Here is a 20,413-nt window from a genome sequence, read left to right on the forward strand (position 1 = left end):
GAATTGTGCCTGTTTGTCTAAAAGCTAAAGGGACTGCTGGGAGTTGGTGCGATGAGGGGAGAGTGGAGAAGGAACCAGGGAGGAGAATCCCCTCCAACTGGGGCCTGAGGTTTTAGCAGAACTCTTGCTGTGTAATGACTAGGCACCAGAGACTAAGTGTTGTTCTCTCTCTCTGATGGAAGCCTCAGCAGAACCGGGACCCTTCCCAAAAGGAACTGTAAGCTCCAGGATGGCCTCGTCCTGCCAGGTGGAGAAGGAGGTGGCCCCCCTGCCCCACCAGGCATACCGCTACCCAGTGGGGAAGCCGATCGCTCCCAGAATGTCTGGCAGTGGATGTTGGAGAGTGAAAGACAATCTAAGCACAAGCCCCATAGGTAAATATCGGCTGTCTGCAGCACTCTTGCTCCTGGTAAATATTTATCTATTACACAGCTGTCTATTTTTACAATCACTAAAAACAAATGAAGCTCTTTTGCTCCTCTGGTTTAATATGAAAGCTGTTCCACGGAACCAGAAAAAACACAAAAATGTCATGTTTTTGGCAAAAAAAAATCCCTTTTCATGTTATGACAGACTTTTCTCTCTCTCTCTCTCTTTTTTTTGTCTTTCTTCTCATCGAGCGTACACAGAACAGAAGCTGCTATGAAAGGCCCGTATTTCAGCTTTTATAACCTTGCCCCTTTGGTCCCTTATCTTTTTCCAGCACGCAAAGCACGAAGAAGGCCTACAACGCTGACTCCACCAGAGGTGCATCTGGGGAGCGTCCGGCCCGTCACCACCAGTGGGGCAACAGCAGCCACCCACGGGCTGTGCAACCTGCCCACCCCTTTGTCCAGGATCCCGCCATGCCTCCACTGACTCCACCCAACACATTGGCCCAGCTGGAGGAAGCTTGCCGCAGGCTAGCCGAGGTGTCCAAGCCACAGAAACAACGGTAACTTCCCACAGATTGGGATGTCAAAGCAGAAGCTGCCCACCTTCCCTGCTGGGCTGCTGGGTTGATGCCTGCTAAAAGCGATCCAGTCCCTGTTGAAGGCAGGCTAGGCGGAATATTCTGAAATAGGACTGTAAAAACCATTGATTGCCTAACAAAAGCATCGGCCAGCAGAATCTTTTTCAAATTCCCTATTGTGTTGCAAAATGTAGAGTCAGATTAAAGGGTGATCAGCTAGAACAATGGCAAATAGGAGGTCAGATTCATAAAGCCCCTTTTTCCTCAGGAGAGATTTAAATTTGTTTATGGTTGTTTGTGTATTGGTTGCTGGGTTTTTTAGCCATTCCGTTCAAACTGACTCTGAGTAACATACAATTCCCCAAATCTGTAACTTGGTTAAAAATAGAGAGGGGGGCTAATAAAACTTGGATTGAAAGATAAGGATCCATATTTGGCCCCACCAACCTAAAGCTTTTTCACTTTTGCTTTTGAGGTGCTTTTGAAAGGTGAAAGAAAAAAGTTGAAACTGGCTCCATTTTATAAGTTAGTTTTTGGCTGCTCAAGCTGTTGCGTGGGCTTATTTATTTATGAAATTGAATTTTTCACCCATGTCACTATCAAGCAATTCGTAGGTTTTGGAACAGTCTGCGTCTCAGTCTTATCATTCAGCATGCACCTTACACATTGTAATAATCTCTCTAGCCAAAGCAATATGAAACTTCCAATTTAACCTGGTTTGTTCGGTTTCCTTAATGAACGCTTCTGAAACAGAAACCAGTTAAGTGGTGGGGATTCAAGCTTTCGCCTGTCTTTGGACGATGCTGAGATGTTTTTGGCTCTAGCATGAGTAATATTTCCTTGCTCGTTTTAGCACATTGGTCTTGAGTGCACAAATGGGATCTGGAGAAGGTATTAATGGTTTTCCTGTATCTCTTTCTCCTTCCTCTCCCATTTCCCAATCCTTCAGATGTTCAACTTCAAATCAGCTTAGAGATCGAAACCACTTGGCTTCAGTACCGGGAGGGAATGGCCCTTTCAGCACGACAAACACGACATCAGAAGAGTGAGTGCAATATAAACAGTAAAGAGCTGCTGGTTCCCTTTTTTTCCCCCAAACCCAATTTTATTGCTTTGGAAGTGGAGCATTTACAAGGGAGTTTGCATTTTTTCTTTTTTAAAGGCCTATAGTGAACACCAAACATTTTCAAATCTTGGTTCTCTAATTCTCCCCTTTTTGTTTGCATTCCAGTTAAATGGACAAAGATTGGTGGATTAGTCTAATTACAGGATAGTTCTTCTTTGACAAGGAATCTGCTAGAGTCTAAATAATTAAAGTTTTCTTCCTTAGATGCTGCATCTTAAGCAATGAGTAATGTTTGAAGTCCAAGCTTAGCCACATGACTATCCCTTTTCATTTTTAATTGGCTGACCTTAAGCCAGCTGTCTGTGTGCTAGTGCTTTTTTTTTTCTTTTTTTGCTTCCTGAAACCACTCTACAAAGACTTGGAACAAATTAGGAAGAGAAAATTATGGCAGAGTAGCCTTTGGTGACCTTTAGACGTGCCAAGTCTGGCTTGTCTCAGAGATGGCCTTGTCTCCATGCCACGGAAGACTCTTATTTCTGCAACAGGTTCTGTCTTCTTGAGGTTCCCAAAGTGGAACCAGAACTTGGCTTTCTCTTCTCTTTGACAGTGGTGTCAAAGTATCAAAACAGATGTGGTGCATCTCTGTCGTCCCCCCCATACAAAAACAGTGGCAGCTTTTGATGTGCTGTTCTACACAAGTCAGGGCTTTCTAAATTTACTTCGGTGTAAAGGAATGCATATATAGAATATATGCCCATTCCTTGGCATTGTAGGTGAACTGGAAGATCTGAAAGGCCTGGTTAGGAATGGAATGTTATGGAGAGAATCTATCTATGCTGCCACTAGAGTTGAGAATGGTTTGATGGCACATACATATGTGAAAGTTAGAGTACGGACCTTAGACTTCCCCTGCCCTGTGAAATAGACATTGCAAATTATTGTGGAAGCTCAGAGAGATACTACAGTGCCATGATGACAAACCTATCGCACACGTGCCAGAGGTGGCACGCAAGGCCCTCTCTGTGGGCACACGCACCCTCGCCAGCTGCTCTTCTGGTTTCTGGAGCACATATGTACCAGGAAGCAGCCCAAAAAATGCCCCCCAAATAGGACAATTTTGGCTGTTTTGAGGCCATTTTTGGAGGGCATTTCAGGCTGTTTTGGGGCCAAAACCAGGCTGAAAATGGCGCAAAGTAGGTCTGAAAACGGCCTGGAAAATGCCCCCCAAAAGCCCAGGCATGCACGCGCCAGCCAGCTGGTCTTTGGTTTTCCAGCTCTCCGACATGCATACATGCATGCACATGCACGTGTGTTTCGGTTTGGGCACTCAGTGCCGAAAAGGTTCACCATCACTGATATAGTGTTATCAAAAAACCTAAGTAGCTGTGAAATGTCCATAGGGCCATCCATTAAACAAAGAACTGCTTTTTTTGTCCCATCCTGGAACTTTAGACAATGTTGATCCTTTCATTTCTTCCCTTTACTGCTACCTTTGTCCACTGACACACACACACACACACACACACACACACACACCACACACAAAGCCTGTGGAGAACAGGGGATAAGTAAATCAGTGGGGTAAATCTAGGGGCATCTCTGCTTAGTTCCAGGCACTCTGGCGAATGGTCCAAGATGATGAGAATGAAGTACTTTAAACAATCTGAAGATGAATCAATCACATTTTTAATTAGGCAGCCTACACACCATGAACACCCAGAAGCTCTGGAGAACAGCCGAACTGTATGAAGTTTTCCAAAGTGAGATGTTTCAGGAATCGCCACTGAGAAAGCATATTGTTGACCCCCCACCCCCCAAACCTAATGTGGAATAGGGACCGTTGGCAAGTCAAGGGATATCCCCGTAGGTTGCTTGGAATCGAAAGCAAATCAGCAACCAGCGTGACACCTGCAGCATTGAGGTTATCACGACCATATTGATGGTTAGCAGGTAGGCTGCTGGACTTTGGGACAACTGTAGCACCCAAGCCTGAGATATCTTCAGAGGCAGACCCACACAGAATGTCCTGAGTCAAGAGATTCCGGGTCCAGATAGGCCTGTACTTGACACACTAACAAGAGGTAAGCAAAAGCCATACCTTGCACATGCCACTTTCCTGTAAGCCCCCTTAATTGTAGATCTCCTCTATTAGGGGAATATAACTCCCTCTGGATCTGAACTTGGAACTTGGATAAGGCCAGACCTATCACAGACACAGAGCAATACTAACTTGTAGGGATTTAATTTACGATTGTTTTGACTCACCAAGGCCCTCACAACCTCTAAGCCTTGGGCCAGGGCTTCTGCAGAATTTCTGGCTCAGCCTGGGATGGATATGCTGTATACAATGGTAATATTTCACTCCAGGTGACATATGATCTCACTAATGGTTTCACGTAGATACTGAATAATTTGGCCACTGTAGCAGAGGAAGTAGAAGCACTGCAAAAGTATGTTTTCCATCCCCAACTCTTGCATTGAGTCCAAAAGTATATAATGGGCTATCATATTGAAACCCAATCAGAAGTATAGTAGGTCTAGGAGAGATTAAGCCTCTTCATCTTGGTCTTGAAAAGGATAACTCACTTTTGCAAAAGAGTCATGATTTATTTGTAATCTATAGTTTGAAATCATGGTTTGTTGTTGTAGAGATTGTGGCTCTGACTAAATGTGTGCAGGAAAAACCTTGATTTGCTATTGGTTCCTGGCTTATTATTGGATTGTTTGGGGACTCCCCCCATTTACCTAGTAGGTTCGCAGAATTGTAAAACAAGACCAACTTAAAAAAAAAAAAAGACAAATCAGAGAGTGGTCATGGTCAAATAAGCCATGATTATTTTGTATCTCTGAAAGACTTATTCAGGTTTGTTTGAGCTTATTCAAGCCATAGCTTAAGGAAATCTTAGTGTAGGATCATGTAACAATTCACCTAATATTTTCATAAAATTAATATGGAATGCAAAAATTGTACATGACAGCAGAATCATTGTTAAAGTAGAATTTGAAGCCTATTAAGTCACTGACTATAGCAGTGATGGCGAACCTTTTTTGGCTCGCGTGCCACATGTGGGGAGAGCACAGGGGGGTCGAGTGCGGGCGTGCCGCACCCATAATGCAACGCACGACCCCCCCAGTGCACATGCGTGCAAAACGCGCGACCCCCCCATTTTTACATGTTTTTTTTGCCCTCCCCATGCTCCAGGGGCTTTATAGGAGCCTGGGGAGGGCGAAAAGAGCCTCCCCCGACCCCCTGGAGGCCCTCCGGAGGCTTCAGGGACTGTCCAGAGGCTTCCCTGAAGCCTTCGGAGCACTTAAAACCACCCTCCATCAAACCGGAAGTGACTTCCGGGTTGCTCGGAGGGTCGTTTTAAGCGCTCCGAAGGCATCAGGGAAGCCTCGGACGGTCCCTGAAGCCTTCGGAACACTTAAAACGACCCTCCGAGCAAACCGGAAGTGACTTTCGTGTTGCTTGGAGGGTCGGTTTAAGCGCTCCGAAGGCATTAGGGAAGCCTCGGACGGTCCCTGAAGCCTTCGGAGCGCTTAAAACCACCCTCCGAGCAAACCGGAAGTGACTTCCAGGTTGCTCGGAGGGTGGTTTTAAGCTCTCCGAAGGCATCAGGGAAGCCTCGGACGGTCCCTGAAGCCTTCGGAACGCTTAAAACGACCCTCCGAGCAACCCGGAAGTCACTTCCGGTTTGCTCGGAGGGTGGTTTTAAGCGTTCCGAAGGCTTCAGGGACGGTCCCTGAAGCCTCCGGGGGGGTGGGGGAGGCTCTTTTCGCCCTTCCCAGGCTCCTATAAAGCCTCTGGAGCCTGGGGAAGGGGAAAAATAGCTTTTAAAAAGGTGAACTCAGCTGGCCAGCGCGCGCATGTGCGCTGGCCAGCTGACAGGGCAGTGCCTCGCGTGCCCTGACTAATGGCTCCGCGTGCCACTTGTGGCACGCATGCCATAGGTTCGCCATCACGGGACTATAGTATACTCAGTAACCTAATATATAAAGACAGTTAGAAATCATGTAAAACCCAGTAGTTTTATGGGGCTTGGCTGCTTGACCCCAGAAAATCTTCATGAATATCTATTGAGGATTTTTAATAACAAATTAACACAAGAAAAAAAATAAATATTCTAAAGCTTTCTAGATAGTACTTAGCCAAGACATTTATAGATAATATGATGCAGCTGGGTTTTTTTTTTTACTCCGAAGTCTCAGTGGAACATTTCCTTTACCAATATTTATTCTCTGAATCCACATGTAAATGTTTCAGTCACTGAGAACTGTTGTGCCAGTTGGTTTCAGATATTGTACAAAGTTATTATTTACTTGGTATTTAGTTAGTTCGACTCCGATCATTGTGGTTTATAAACCCCTCTTCCATCATGGCCTAGCCTGGAGTGGGAACCCAAAGATGTATAAATTAATCCAAAAACTACAAAAACAAGCCATGGCTTAATGTGATGTATGAATTCAATCAGCCTCAGGATTTGTCACTGCTCTTTTAAAGAACCAACCACAACCGTTTTTTCTGTCAAGGACCATTTGGTCTTGAGGTAGATCTTAAGCAAACAGTGAATGGTCCTACCAATTCCATCGCATTTCAGGATTCTTTTGTTGAATGTTTGCTGTCTCTTTCTTCAGAACCCTTGTTCCTTTCTCTTTTTGACATCTCTTATTTAACATCCCCATCATCCTGGCACCCTCAATGCCAAGGACCGAACTGTCACTTGAAAAAGATTTTTAGTCTAAGGATTGTTTGGAGACTCAGGAGTGCAATTTGTCCTTCACTTCTCTAATTAACGGTTAGCAACAAGAAATTTGGTGATCCAAGGATGGGGGAAACCAACCGAAGTATCCAACCAGTTGAACAAATCCATTTGTAAAACGGGGCCATGGCTGAAGCCATGCAAGTGTCGTTGTATTATTGTACATCACTTGATCTGCTCCAGTGATCAGTCCACATAGAGTTCAACTCATACGTCTCCTGGTGTAACTGAAAGTTCTTTCTCAGAAAAGTTGCCAGACGGTCTGAGCAATCAGCCCCAAATCCATCCCATAATTGAGGGTTGGGATAATCCTAGAGTTCCCCCTTCATCTGGACATGAAACCAATGTAGGGTTGCCTTGTTGAATCTTCAAGGGTTGCAGACATCATTGCCCTGTTAAGCAAATCCCTTTCCAAAATATTTAGACTTCAAATATGTACAATAACTAGTTGGCCAGTCTTAGTAAGCTGATAATTAAAAACTGTATATCTCCATTGAAAACTTTGCACAATACATGCCTTGGTCTTTATTTTTAACCCTTATTCCACAGTCAAAATTCCTATTTTTTTTTAAAAAAATGATCCAGCAGCAATGCTTGTCAATTTAATGGGCCATGAGTTGGAATCGCCTTCCAAATTGAGGGGCGGGTTAATAATAACAAGTGTGGTTGAAGCCCACAAGGTCTGACAGCAGCTATGGGGAAGGCTACCCCAAATTCTTCAGTATTTAATGCACAAATAAGTCTCCAACTTTGCTTTCCTCCATTTTTCAATTACTTGATGTGGTTAGTTGACTCTCTACGCCTTTGTGTAATTGTGCCTCTGAGTGTGACATAAATGTTTTGTAAATGTTGTGAAGCCATACTTATTTTCTCTCCTCCCTTCTTTATCTTTCAGTCACAAAGAACCAAAGAAACTCCCTGTTGTTCACTCCTCCCAGCCTAGTGAGTTGGTTGTCACTTATTTTTTCTGTGGAGAAGAAATTCCCTACAGGAGGCTGTTAAAGGCCCCAAGCCTGACACTTGGGCACTTTAAAGAGCAGCTGAGCAAAAAGGGAAATTATAGGTAAGCATCTTTGTGGTTTCTTTCTTCTTCTTTTTTGTGTGTGTTTGCACAGACTGACTGCCAAAATAACCACGATGTATTTGTAAGCAGCCTCCCACAAGGAAAGGTTTATTGTTCTCTTTTGAAGGTTGGCTGCAACTCGTTCACTAGATGAAGTTTTTCTGACTTCTTTATGTTTACCCACCGAGCAATAGTACTCAGCAGGTGGGTCGGTTGCTCCAGCAACCGAACTGAGATCTCATCTGGTGAGTAGATGTGAGATTGTCGGCTGGCTTGCCTTTTGCAAGTTGATGAGTCCACAGACTTGCATAATAGGTGTCTCTTCAAAGTTCTTATTTCCTTTCTGCGATGATACACTGCTGCTTTAGAAGTTTCCTTTTCTTTCATCAGTTTGGTTACACTTTACCTGATTATTCTGATTTTGCCTTTTGGGCCCTAAAAAATAATAATAAAAGGAACAGGGCAGTCATCAACTACAGAGATACTAATGGAAGTAAAATTGTTGGGACCTGCATCTGATAGCTATAAATGAGTACATATATTCCTGCATCTTGTTTATAAAGGGAAGGGTCTCTAAAATGTGTTTTTCCCCCTTTGGTATTGGTTGATTTAGCTTTGCACGAAACAGTCAAGTGTTACCAAAGTCCCAATTGGTTGTGCAAAATATTGTAACCTAATCTGTGAATGTCAATGGCTAACTGACTTTGACTATTGTACTTAGTGAAGTATTTGCCCAAATGCCATCTGTTAGGAAAGAGTCAGGGCTCCTTTTGAGGGTAGATATTCCAATATAATCTGCAAAATTAGAGTGTTATTATCTAGTGAAGTCCTGAGGGCAGATTTACCCAACAGATAACATGAGCAGGATCTTTTGATCTCCATACCTGTCTACTTTCTTACTCATCTATCAGTCTACTTCCTTATTTGAGGTTGACTTTAAAGTCCTCCTAGGGCTCATGACCTATCTTAGGACTTCCTATGTAACTATTCAGAGAATCAACTTGTCCCATCTCCCTGTTACTGAGGCATGAGTTATTATCTCTGGTGACGGTAGAGAACATCTTGAAGAATGCTTTATTGCTCCATTGGAACACGTGGGGCTTCATTTCACAATGTGACAATCTAACCCAAAAGTTAACAACATGGCAGCTGCAGCTACTCTCCTCCATTATCGCCCTGAAAGAAAATCTTCCAATCTTTTTTTTTACATCATTCCAGTCAAAGCGTCTCTTGTGAAAAAGAACCACTTAGGAAGCACTGGAATAAAAGTTTAAATTTATGTAGTCTATAATTGATTGAGCTCATAAATTACCCTGATATTATTGCTAGGCTCGCACTGACATTGGAAACAAAACTTCCACAGGTATTTTTGGAAGGTCTACACCTTAAAAGGTTTTTTTTTTAAAAAAAAAATTCTAAATAAGAGCATTTATTTATTTTCTAAAGGCAGGGCCTGGATAGGCATCAAAGTCCTCTCCTGGAGGAGACTTTAGTCTCTCTGTCCTTGTAGGAGAGATGATGGGGATTTGAGAAAGAACCTCTGTATTTTTGGAACTTACTCTCCAAAGAGACTTGCTTGTCCTTCACTGTTTTGGCACCAACTTTTTCATCTGCCTGCATTTTTGGACAGCTTTTTTGTGATGGGTTAGCTGACATTTACAGAGATTTCCTCTGTTGCTTGGTTATTATTTTATGACTACCTGCCTTTTTAAAGGATACACCCTAAGGTACTTTTGACTAGCTGCCTAGCCCTGACCAAAACTAGAATGTAAATGCTTGAAATACCTAAGGCCCATCTTTACAGATCAAAGGGTAGCTGATGACCAGAATTGTGTGTTGGCTGATAGGAACTCCTTATGGTTTTTCTTTGTAGGAAGCAACACTAGTATGGAAACTCTGCCAGGGAGTTTCCCCTTCCTTTCCTGATCCTAGCCTCAAATGAAGGGTTCCCTGATTTAATTAACTAGAACCAAACTATGTGGATGGTATTGGGTGAATGGAGGTTAAAGGAATTGAGAAGGACTTGCGTGGTTAAAACTCTTGTTGTCTAACCTCACACTGGGATAATTTGGAGTCTCAGAATCTTATTTTAGGGCGGTGATGACAGCTTACTCCAGAGGCTTAGATGGAATTTTGAGAGATATAGTGTATCTCTATAATCTATAATGTCTGTAATCTTTGTTGAGACTAAAACTGGATATATAGATTTTATGTGCATATATTGTTCTGAATTTTGTATTCACACTGAAGCCCTGCCTCATACGCTAAAGATGTAGCTTAGTCCATCTTCAGCCTGTTGGCAGTATAGATAGGCCTCGACTTACGACCACAATTGAGCCCAAAATTTCCATTGCTCAGCAAGACAACTGTTAGGTGAGTTTTGCTCCATTTTACAACCTTCCTTGCCACAATTGTTAAGCGAATCACTGCAATTGTTAAGTTAGTAACACCGTTGTTACGTGAACCTGGCTTCCCTGTGGAGGTTGCTTGCCAGAAGGCTGCACAATGGGGGGAGGGGGGTCACATGGCCCCTGAATACGGCAACCGTCATAAATATGAGCCAGTTCCCAAGCATCCAGATGTTGATCGCCTAACCATGGGGATGCTGCAACGGTCGTAAGTGTGAAAAAAGGTCGCAAGTCACTTTTTTCAGGCATGCTGTAACTTTAGTCACTAAATGAACAGTTGTAAGTTGAGGACTACCTGTAACAAGAGCGGGATGGGCTAGTCTGATGAGTAGAGATTTGCTTACACTTGTGATAACCATCCTGTTAGTGTAGATATGAAGATTGAATATCCTCCCACGATGGGAATTTGTGGCCTTCTAGATACAATTAGACCAACTCCCATTTTCCTTAAAATTGGCCATCCTGGCTGAATCTGTGGTGAGTCCCATTCAAACCTCACATGGAAGGCCACGGTTCCAAACCCTACTGCCGTGGTGCATATGTGCCACAGGTGGCAATCAGAGGTCAGCTCCACTGTGCATGCACCCACGCCTCCCGCCAGCCAGCTGATTTTTGAGTCTATGCCATGCATGCGCAGGGGACGAGGCACAAGCGGGAGACACCTGCGCATGCGTGGGGGAGGCGGGGGGCGGTCACGCACGCATGCACAGAGGGCAGGGGGCTGCAGGGAGGCCTACTAGGCCCAAAATGAGGCACAGGGGGAAGGGGTCACATGCGCATGCGCAGGGGGCAGGGCACGGGGAGGTGTCTCACGTGCATTGCATTATGGGCACGCGGTGACAAAAAGGTTAGCCATCACTGCCCTACTACATATTGTATGCAAGCCCTGATTTGTTCTCAGCAGGCTCTGAAGTTTAACAGTCCTAATCATGGTGCTTTCTATAGTGGCAGACTGGGAAGTCCTTTGTTTTTAGACAACACCGGGGGGGGGGGAGGGGGAATATAGGATGTCACGTAAAGTCCTCCACCTAAATTCAAAAACTCCCTTGAGCATTGCAACTTGAACCTTGGCATGATGTAATTATTGGCTTGACTTTCAACCATTCATTTAGTGACCAATATTACAACGGCACTGAAAAAAGCGACTTATGACCATTTTTTCACACCTACGACTGTTGCTGCATCCCCGTGGTCACGTGATCAACATTCGGACACGTGGCAACCGGCATGTGTTTAGGACGGCTGCAGTGTCCCGGGGTCATGTAATCGCCTTTTGCAACCTTCTGACAAGCAAAGTCAATGGGGAAGCCAGATTCACTTAACAACCATTTACTAACCGAAAAGCTGCAGTGATTCATTTAACAATGGTGGCAAGAAAGGTATAAAAGGGGGCAAAACGCACTTGTCTTGCTTAATAATGGAAATTTTGTGCTTAATTATGGTTGTATGTTGAGGACTACCCTATATACTAACAGGACCGAGATGATTTTTTTTTTTAAATTTATTTTGTTACATCTGTGTACAGAAGAAACATAGTCCCAAATCTGGTGTGTATGTGTGTGTGTGTGTTTATCTTGCACAGACACAAGGTGAAACTAATTATCTAAATGTGTTGTACCCCCAGGGAATCATTTTGATCTAAGCTTTGATTTTTTTTCTCCCCCCCCCCCCCGTCCTCCTTTTGGCTGGACTTTGAGTGAAACTGCAGGTCACCTTCAGGGAAGAGGACCATACTGCCCGGAATAGCAGTGATTGCTTAGGGAAGGAGTAGCTACTCACTCTGGTCACATCTGGCATTGATTTTGTTCTAAGGCCCTCTTAATAAGCATGTCTTTGAAGCCTGTGCCTTTCATTTTAAGACACAAAGACATGCATCAATGGCCGACACTCCACATTCTTGATTGAATGAGTCAGTTTGCAACCTAGGTGCCTCGTTTTTTTTGGTTTTGCTGCTGTTGTTGTTGGGTGCTTTCAGTCAGCACAGGGTGCTCTGCGGGGCGGATTTAGGGCACCCACGCGGCTTAAAGAGAAAGGACAGAGTTCAGGTTTGTCCCCTGTACTCTCACACATTTGCGTACACACTCACACACACACAACCTGAGCGGGGAAGGTAGGGTATCACAGCAAGAGCAAAGGGAGGAAACCCAGCTTTACAGCCTGCAAGGTTGCCAGATACAGGAGAAAGGAGGAATGGGTGAGGAACGGGTAGGAGTTAGGACAGGGGGAGGGGGGGGGAGAAGCAGAGGTTGCTTCAAAAGTGGCCTTTCAATGGGAAGTCCTCTTCAGGGAGCAAACCGGGACCTCCCGATGGGTTTTGAGAGATTGTGAGGGAGAGATATTGGAGGGAAAGATATTTGGTCTGGGTTCCCTCCCTCCTTTTGCGCTCTCCCTCCTTTTGCCCTTCTCTGTGAGAAATTAACTTGCAGTTATGGAAAACATCACACTGTGTCTTGTTCCCCCCCCTTCTGCCCCCAAGAAAATAAAATGTGGTGTTCAAACAAAGAATTTTGTCAACGCTGCCAGGGCCTGAGATCAAGGGGGAAGTTATTGCTACAGCTGTTTATCCTCTTGGAAGGGAGGAGATAAAACTGAGCAAAAGTCCTTTTTGTGCCTCATTCAAAGGCTTTCCTCCCGCCTTCCCCTCCCCCGCCTGCTGGCTTGCGGGATTTCTAGAAGGAAGTCTCATTGTACTTCAGTTTGGGGTCAGGAAAGGGGGCTCTGCAGAGGGACAGTCCTGGCTTAACTGAAATGAATGGATTTGGTTACATTCCTGGGATCATCTGGAAGTAGCGAAAGGGGAGGAAAAAAGGACTAAACCGTTTCCTCATTGAGTCAAAGAGATCTCATACTACAGAGAGTCCTCAGACTTACAGCCATCCGTTTTTGCGACTGTTCAAAGTTACAACAGCAATGAAAAAAGCGGTTTATGAACATCCCAAAGGTGCTTTTTTTTCCAGAAGCCACCGGACCTTCTGGTTTTTCTTGGAAGACGTTTCGCTTCTCATCCAAGAAGCTTCTTCAGCTCCGAAGAAGAGCTGAATTCAGAGCTGAAGAAGCTTCTTGGATGAGAAGCGAAACGTCTTCAAAGAAAAAAAAAAACCAGGAAGTCCAGTTGCCTCTTGAAAAAGCACTTGTGGGAAAACCATGACCTGGATGACTGAGAATCTCCATTGACATTTAGCGATTTATGAATGTTTTTTCACATTTTCTCTCACGGTAGCATCCCCATGATCAAAATTTGACTACTTGGCAACTGGCTTGTATTTATGAGGTTTGCAGTGTCTCGGGATCACCTTTTGTGACCTTCTGACAATTAAAGTCCATGGGGAAGCCAGATTCACTCAACAACTTTGTTACTGCAGTGACTCACTTAACAACCGTGAGAAGAAAGGTCGTAAAATGGGGCAAAACTCACTTCACAACGGCCTTGCTTAGCAACAGAAATTTGGGGTTCAATTGTGGTCATACTTCAAGGACTGCCCTTATCTTTATAATCCAAACCTCATTAAAAAAAAACCTTATGTTGGTACAGTCAATGGTCTTTCCTTTCCATCCAAAGTTCCTGAGCTCCATTCCAAAAGAAGGGAGCTTCTTGACAAAGAAGACATTCAAAGTGTCCTCTCCATCCTCTAGGATGGCCCATAAAACTATCCGTGGTAACGTCGATCGGCTGATCGATCAATCTGTCTACCCATTCTTGGAGAGCTGTTTGGGTTCGGCAGTGTTTGCTTTCTTCCTTTGGGTGTCTACCTGGAGAGAAAGCTCCCTTGCTGATGATGGGAAGGATGACAGCTAAGGGAAGATGACAGCCCAGCCTGGGAGCACCGAGGGCCATGTGTCTTGTCTGTGTATGTAGTAGTAGACAAGCAGGCTCCCGAAATGCTAACTCTCTGAATGGAAGGCCTTCATTTGGTGCATATGCAATTAAGCAGCCTGAGAAGGAGGCAGTAAGTTGGACGGGAGGATAAAAGGAACCTTTAATCAAGAAGCTGAACGGTCTAATTCAGGATAATAGAGGGGTCCTTACTGTTTGACACAAGAGGGGAAGGGGTGTCTTTTTTTGTCTGGGTGAGCCCTGGCTTCGTGATCTATGCTCCCAAGGCAAAGAAAGGGAGAGCGGGACACTGCTGCGTGACCTTTCGGTGTCAAATATTGCCCGCCCAAGCCAAGATTGCTCATTATGTAAGTAAGGGCTCCTAAGAAATATCGGGCACATGAATGCGGCAACCTCTCTGTGGCTTTGAAAGTGGGGATTCTGCATTGGTCTCTTGTTTCAGGCAGAGGCTTGAATGGCTTCCCAAGAGCAACAAAAAGGAAATGAAAAGTATTTGCACTATAATGAAAGATTCTAAACGGCAGGAGCGATGCTCTAAGGAACAGATTAATAATTGGTTTTGTTTTAGATTTTTGTTTCCTTAAATCAAATGCTTGGCGGAGAAAAACTCTGCTACTCCTGCCAATACCTATGAATGACTTCAAAGGGTGTCCCCCCCCCCTTTCTTTTTTAACTTACTGATCCATTCAGAGTACTTCTCCCTCCCTCTCTCCCTCCCTCCCTTCTTCCCTCTTTCTCTCTCTCTCTCACTTTCTCTCTCTCTTTTCCAAGAACTTTTTCTTAGCTGTTGTTCCATGATATTTCTTGGAGTCCAAGAGCTGGTTTGCTGCTGTAGGGAATTATTCTTGTGGGGGCTGCCCATTAAGCAGAGATGGTGGACAAATGAAAATTAGTCATACTTGATTCACAGATGATAAATGGCAAGTCTGCAATTGATATTAATCAGAAAATTGAAGTCATTTCTTAATGGAAGGGCTGATTGATTCAAGGTCCTGTTGCAGTCACCTTGGAATTAAAAAAAAGTGCTCTTCTATGTTAACTCTCCCCATAAGCAAGAAAAGGGATAATTCGGATATTGCTGGACTACAACTCCCAGCAACCCTTTCTCTTGATTGTGTGGGCTTCTGTCCGTTTTTGCCTCAGCAACATCTGGGAAGGTTCTGACTTCTTTTTACTGTAGGGCTGGGCTGTCAAACTCACAGCCCATAGGCTGGATGCATCACATGCTGGCCATGCCCATGCGTGGTTTAGCGAAGGGGGGAGGGAAAGGTCACGGTATGTCACATGACACCGCTGTGACAACGGCAGTTGCTCCCGGCATTACTGCCGGTTTAGTGTGTGCAAAAAAGTTTTTTGTGCGCATTTGCACAAAACTAGGTCTGTGCATGTGCAAAACGTTAACAAAAGAGAAAAAACAAATTTGTGCAATTATAATTGTTCTGCGCATGCACAGAACTGAAAATCAAGATGGCGGCCCCATAGGAGAACCAGTTTGGGGGCGTGACAGGCCTGGGTCACTGCCGGTTCCAGTGACCCAGGCCGCCAAATCACTACCAGTTTGGCTGAATTTATCCAAACTGGTAGGACCCCACCTCTGCTGCAGTAGTGCTTCATATTTATGTGCCCTCCTGTTTATATTTCCATATAGATATATCCTAAATTAGCCTTCTCCAACTTCCCGAGGTATGAAATTTAAATCCCAGATTGGATAGGACTGAAAAGTCTAGAGGTTGAGGCCCATAGATTCGGATGATGCCAAAATAAGAGATGACTATATTGGATCATTTGTTCCAGACTTTGAGTCTGAGAAGGGACAATAAACACGAGGGTGGTGTTTTGAAAGAACAGGGTATTTTAAAACCTGCAAAATGATAACTCTGCTTCAAGCTTTGTCAGCAGCTTCTGGGAGGGCTCGGGTGACTGACAATTAGGCGATCCAGCACTCTGCTATCAACCTTGCCAATGTCTCCAACGCACGGGGGTGATCAACCCATGCTCTGGTTCAGGGGTCACCAACCTTAAGGATCTCAGGGACCACTAAATTCATAATTTTAAATCTCGCGAACCACTAATATGATTTTTTTTAAAAAAAGATAAATAATATTTAGTGCAACATAAAAAATGCAAATAGTTTTTTTGCGCACCACCAAAATTTTCTCGCGGACCACCAGTGGTCCACAGACCACCAGTTGGTGACGGCTGCTCAGGTTCACAAGCTTTATTCCGATGTGCATATTGCACCACACATCAAAGATAAATTTACTAGGCGCAGGACAAAGTAGACCATAAATCAGTGCCACAATCATTTTAGTGGATGAAATTTGGAGCTATTTATTGTGCGGTTATCCACCCCTGCCTCCAGAAGCTTTCAGCAGCATTAATGGTCCATGGACATTTGCAATGGCTTTGCATTGCAATTAGCACCAGACTCGTTGAGTACTCAAGGGTGACTTCTCGGAGCAGGCCTTTAGTTTTCCAAAAGGATCACATGAAAAACAAGGATTCTTGTGTAGGGCTGGGAAACCAATAGGGCTGGGAAGGTGCGTAGGCACAAACACACGCACATAGTAATTTTTTTTTTAAAAATTAACAATCGCCTTCAAAATTAAACCAATGCGTTTGTATTGCATGCATGGCATACACTTACTTAATTTCTTATTTGATTTTTTTAAATTTCCTTTTAACCTCACATGGCTGAACAGGGACAGTGAAAGGGCTGGGTGTAGCCTGAGAACTATAAAATGCCCGGGTCTGCTATAATGTATGCTTTTAAACATTTGCCTTTGCTGTAAACTATATGCATAGTTAAAACTGTAACTAAGACATTACCGTTCAAAGTAATATTTATTCTACATTTTTCAGTATACCAAAAGCAATCACAAGTAATTACTAAGATACTGTATCATCACCTCTATTGGTTCAAAGTCCTTTGAATGTAGAAGACAAAAAAGTAATGATCGATGACTTCCCCCCTCCCCTCAAATCTGACCTCTTGGGTGCCCCCCCATTCTGTACAGACCCCCTGTAAATACTAGTCCCTTAGTCCCGTATCACTGGATAGAGATTTTAAATGCTACCTTTTTACCTCTGGATGATATAAGTTATTCCAGCCCCAAACGATGGTCGTGTCCCACCCTCAATTAACGTAGATGATGGGTAACAGCTATTTATTTAATAATTCATTTATTTGATTCAATTTGGACACCGCATGACTCAGCTGAGCGTGAGTTTTTGTTTCTTGGTTTGCTCTATCTGGAAATATATGAATTTGGAAGTAGGGAAGGAAAACCGAATTTGCCTTTTGGAATCCAGATATGGAATGTTGGCTGTTTTTGGCTGCAATGAAAAATGTATTGATTCCAAAATACACTCCACTTATTTTGCCTATCTTGGTCTTGCTGATTTCAGGTATTACTTCAAAAAAGCAAGCGACGAGTTTGACTGTGGGGCGGTCTTCGAAGAAATCTGGGAAGATGATGCCATTCTACCAATGTACGAAGGCAGAATTCTCGGAAAAGTTGAGAGGATTGATTGACTGGTTCTGATGGACAGAGCCCGTGGGAGCATATTTAAGAAGATATAAGCTACGGATGCTGACCTTTGGACATAAAACCACCGAGCAAAGTTTTTGAAGGAAGGTTTGAACCCATGAAGAAGCAACAACAACAACAAAAAAAAAACAACGAAACACACACACACTGAGGTCTATGAAGACTTTGCCAAATCAGCCTTAGCAAAAAAAGAAGAAGAAAAATAAAATGTGTCTATTGAGCTGGATGCCAAGATGCTAACAACTATTGAACTATTTATTAAAAACATGGTCGCTCTAGGTGATTTGAAGATGCAGATGATGTTCTGAGAGACTTGCATATAGAAATATATGGCTTCCTAACGATCCTGTACTTAATGATTTAAAAACTGTACATAGCTTACTTTATAATAATCCTTATTGATATTTATTGAACATTCTAGGGGTTTTTTCCCCTTTAAATCCATTTTATGGATATGCTGCTTTAAAAGACGGAGAAAAGAGGGGATGTGGTGTAAAGAAAAAGGGGTGTTTTATATTTTATTTTTTACATTGTTTCCACAATCTAAATCAATGTGTCCTTTACTGAAATGAGCATTTGTTTCTGCCACCTTAGAAGACCAACTGGAATTGTACAATCTTCAGTGGTTTAATTTCTGTGGAAAGAGGATAAGAAAGGAAAAGATAAGTCCATTCTACAGAGAAGGATATTTTGATCAACGATACTCCAGTTTTTGTGCCGGGAAAACATTCCCAATTGCCTAAAACAATCTCTAAGACAGTGGTTCTCAACCTGTGGTCCACAGATCCCTGGAGGGCTACGAAGTCATCCCAGGGGGGCTCTGTGAAGGCTTGAAGAAATGTTATGATTTAAAACTTGAGTTTTAAAGTCTTGGTGGTCCATGGCCACAAAAGAGGTCCTTGGTGAAGAAAAGATTGAGAACCACTGCTCTGGGAGATCAGGAGCACTTCGTAGAACTTCACACTCTTTCCCTCACCGTCTTTTCCCCATTCCTATTTTGGGTTTAATCATGCTGCAGAGTAACCATTCCCTCTGAGATTACCAAAATTTCCAGAATCCCAGAAGCCAACATAGCAAAAGAGTTGGTGGCTTGGAAACTCTAGAAACCAGAGTCCCAATTTAATTGGCGATCCCCTGAGTGGACAATTTGAATGCTTATACAGTTTGAAGCTCACCATGGTTCTAATGGGAGGCACTATAGGAAAGGCACTACTGCTTTTGGGATGAGTCCCAAAAAAGGAAAATGGGAAAACCGGATTCTGAAAGGTGGCAGTAAAATAAATGTAAAGATTGTGTGCAGGAGAGGGGACAGACTGCAGGTGTCCACATCTGATAACTAATTACAAACTGTAGGATGGAGAAATTCTACACACTCCAGTGCTAAGGGTGTTCTGATGGGGTAACTCTAACAACAATAATTACAAGTTGTAGGGGCTTTGTCAGTTATCCTTGGTATCAATAGGCACCGGCACAGCTTTCTTTTTTGATATTGTTTCTGATGCCTGCTTCAGAAAAGTAGTCCCTAAGATCAGAACCACAGAAAGAGAAGACAGTATATGAAATCACCCAGCTTACACCTCTCTAGCTAACAGTGGGATAGTCACCAAATTTTGACTGTGCTTTTTATAAAAAAACCAAAAAGAAATTACTCTTTCAGGGCACTTTCAGCATTACAGCTATAATTAAAAGGCCAGGCTGCAATGGGATGCCCCATCTTAACTGTAACCACCACTCAAGGGCATGGAAACTATGTATTGGTGTCTTGTAGCAACTCTGAACAGTTTGAAGTTCCTGCAGGGTTAAAATACAATTTTGGATGCACCATCATTGTGACGGTAGTTGTTCCCCTGAAATATTACAAAATCAATCAATCGGTGGCTGGTAAGCTTCCAGCTTTTATACTCTTGGATATCTCAGCCTCTTTCAGTTGCTTCCTGGATCATGAATGGTGGATGAGCTAGCTGGCTTCCGAGACTATGTCCGGAAGAGCTGTTTCAACTCAAGCTGCCACAGTCTTTATGTGTTGTATATGTGTGTCTTGGATGTTGGCTGAAATATGCAGAACAATTCTCCTCTGTCTTGATTGTATGCACTGGAACAAAGAAACGCCATCTCCTAACTTAGAAATACATCTAACTTCAACTTTGTGTGTTTGTGTTTGTGTGTTTAATATGTGCATTTTCTGACAATGTTACATTTTGTTTGTACAACACGATGTGTATAGTGTAAAAAACGGGATGGGGAAAATACTGTTAATAGAGGCTCTCTAATGTGTGTGTGTTTTTAAGGGGAAAAAAAAAACCACACTTCAATCAGTACAGTACCTGTGCCTGCATGGTATTAATATGCCGTGTTTTGCCCTGTGTTCAGGGTCCATACTCTCCCTTTGTTGTTTAAGGGATTTATGTATAGTATATTTTATGCCTTTTTACTACAACTCTTGTACTTTATGACTTTTGCCATGTTTGTTTTACTTAAACTGTAAATTATGCATTATAAAGAGTTTCATTTAAAGAAAAAAAATACTTGGTACAATAATTATTGTAATTAAGAGATGTAGCCTTTATTAAAATTTTTATATTTTTCAAATTAATAAAACCTATTTGTTCTGGTTTCTACTCGGTGTGTGAGGTGGGTGGGTTGGTGGGGCGATAGAATTAGGCTCACTTCAGATTCTAAAGAGATTTTTTTTTTTTAAGAAACTCCAAAGTCAACACAAATGAAATTCTGTGAAGGTATATAAACTGCAAATGAATGTATTAACTTTATGGACAGCTG

The 20,413-nt window shown here is 43.1% G+C and overlaps 1 protein-coding gene across 10 annotated transcripts in view; it reads left to right on the top strand.

Moving 5' to 3' along the window:
* Window positions 1-18,520, top strand: part of AXIN2 (axin 2) — a 57,174-nt gene extending 38,654 nt beyond the window's left edge. For all 10 annotated transcript variants that reach the window (XM_081938091.1, XM_081938084.1, XM_081938085.1 and 7 more), the window contains 5 exons: window positions 183-374; window positions 704-934; window positions 1,902-1,997; window positions 7,674-7,841; window positions 17,493-18,520. In XM_081938091.1, the coding sequence (XP_081794217.1) occupies window positions 183-374; window positions 704-934; window positions 1,902-1,997; window positions 7,674-7,841; window positions 17,493-17,619 (814 nt within the window). In that variant the 3' untranslated portion in view covers window positions 17,620-18,520. The remainder of the gene's footprint in view (window positions 1-182; window positions 375-703; window positions 935-1,901; window positions 1,998-7,673; window positions 7,842-17,492) is intronic.
* The last annotated feature ends 1,893 nt before the right edge of the window (window positions 18,521-20,413 follow it).

This window comes from Natrix helvetica, assembly GCF_964273705.1.
Source record: "Natrix helvetica genome assembly, chromosome: 1".
Taxonomy (NCBI): Eukaryota; Metazoa; Chordata; class Lepidosauria; order Squamata; family Natricidae; genus Natrix; species Natrix helvetica.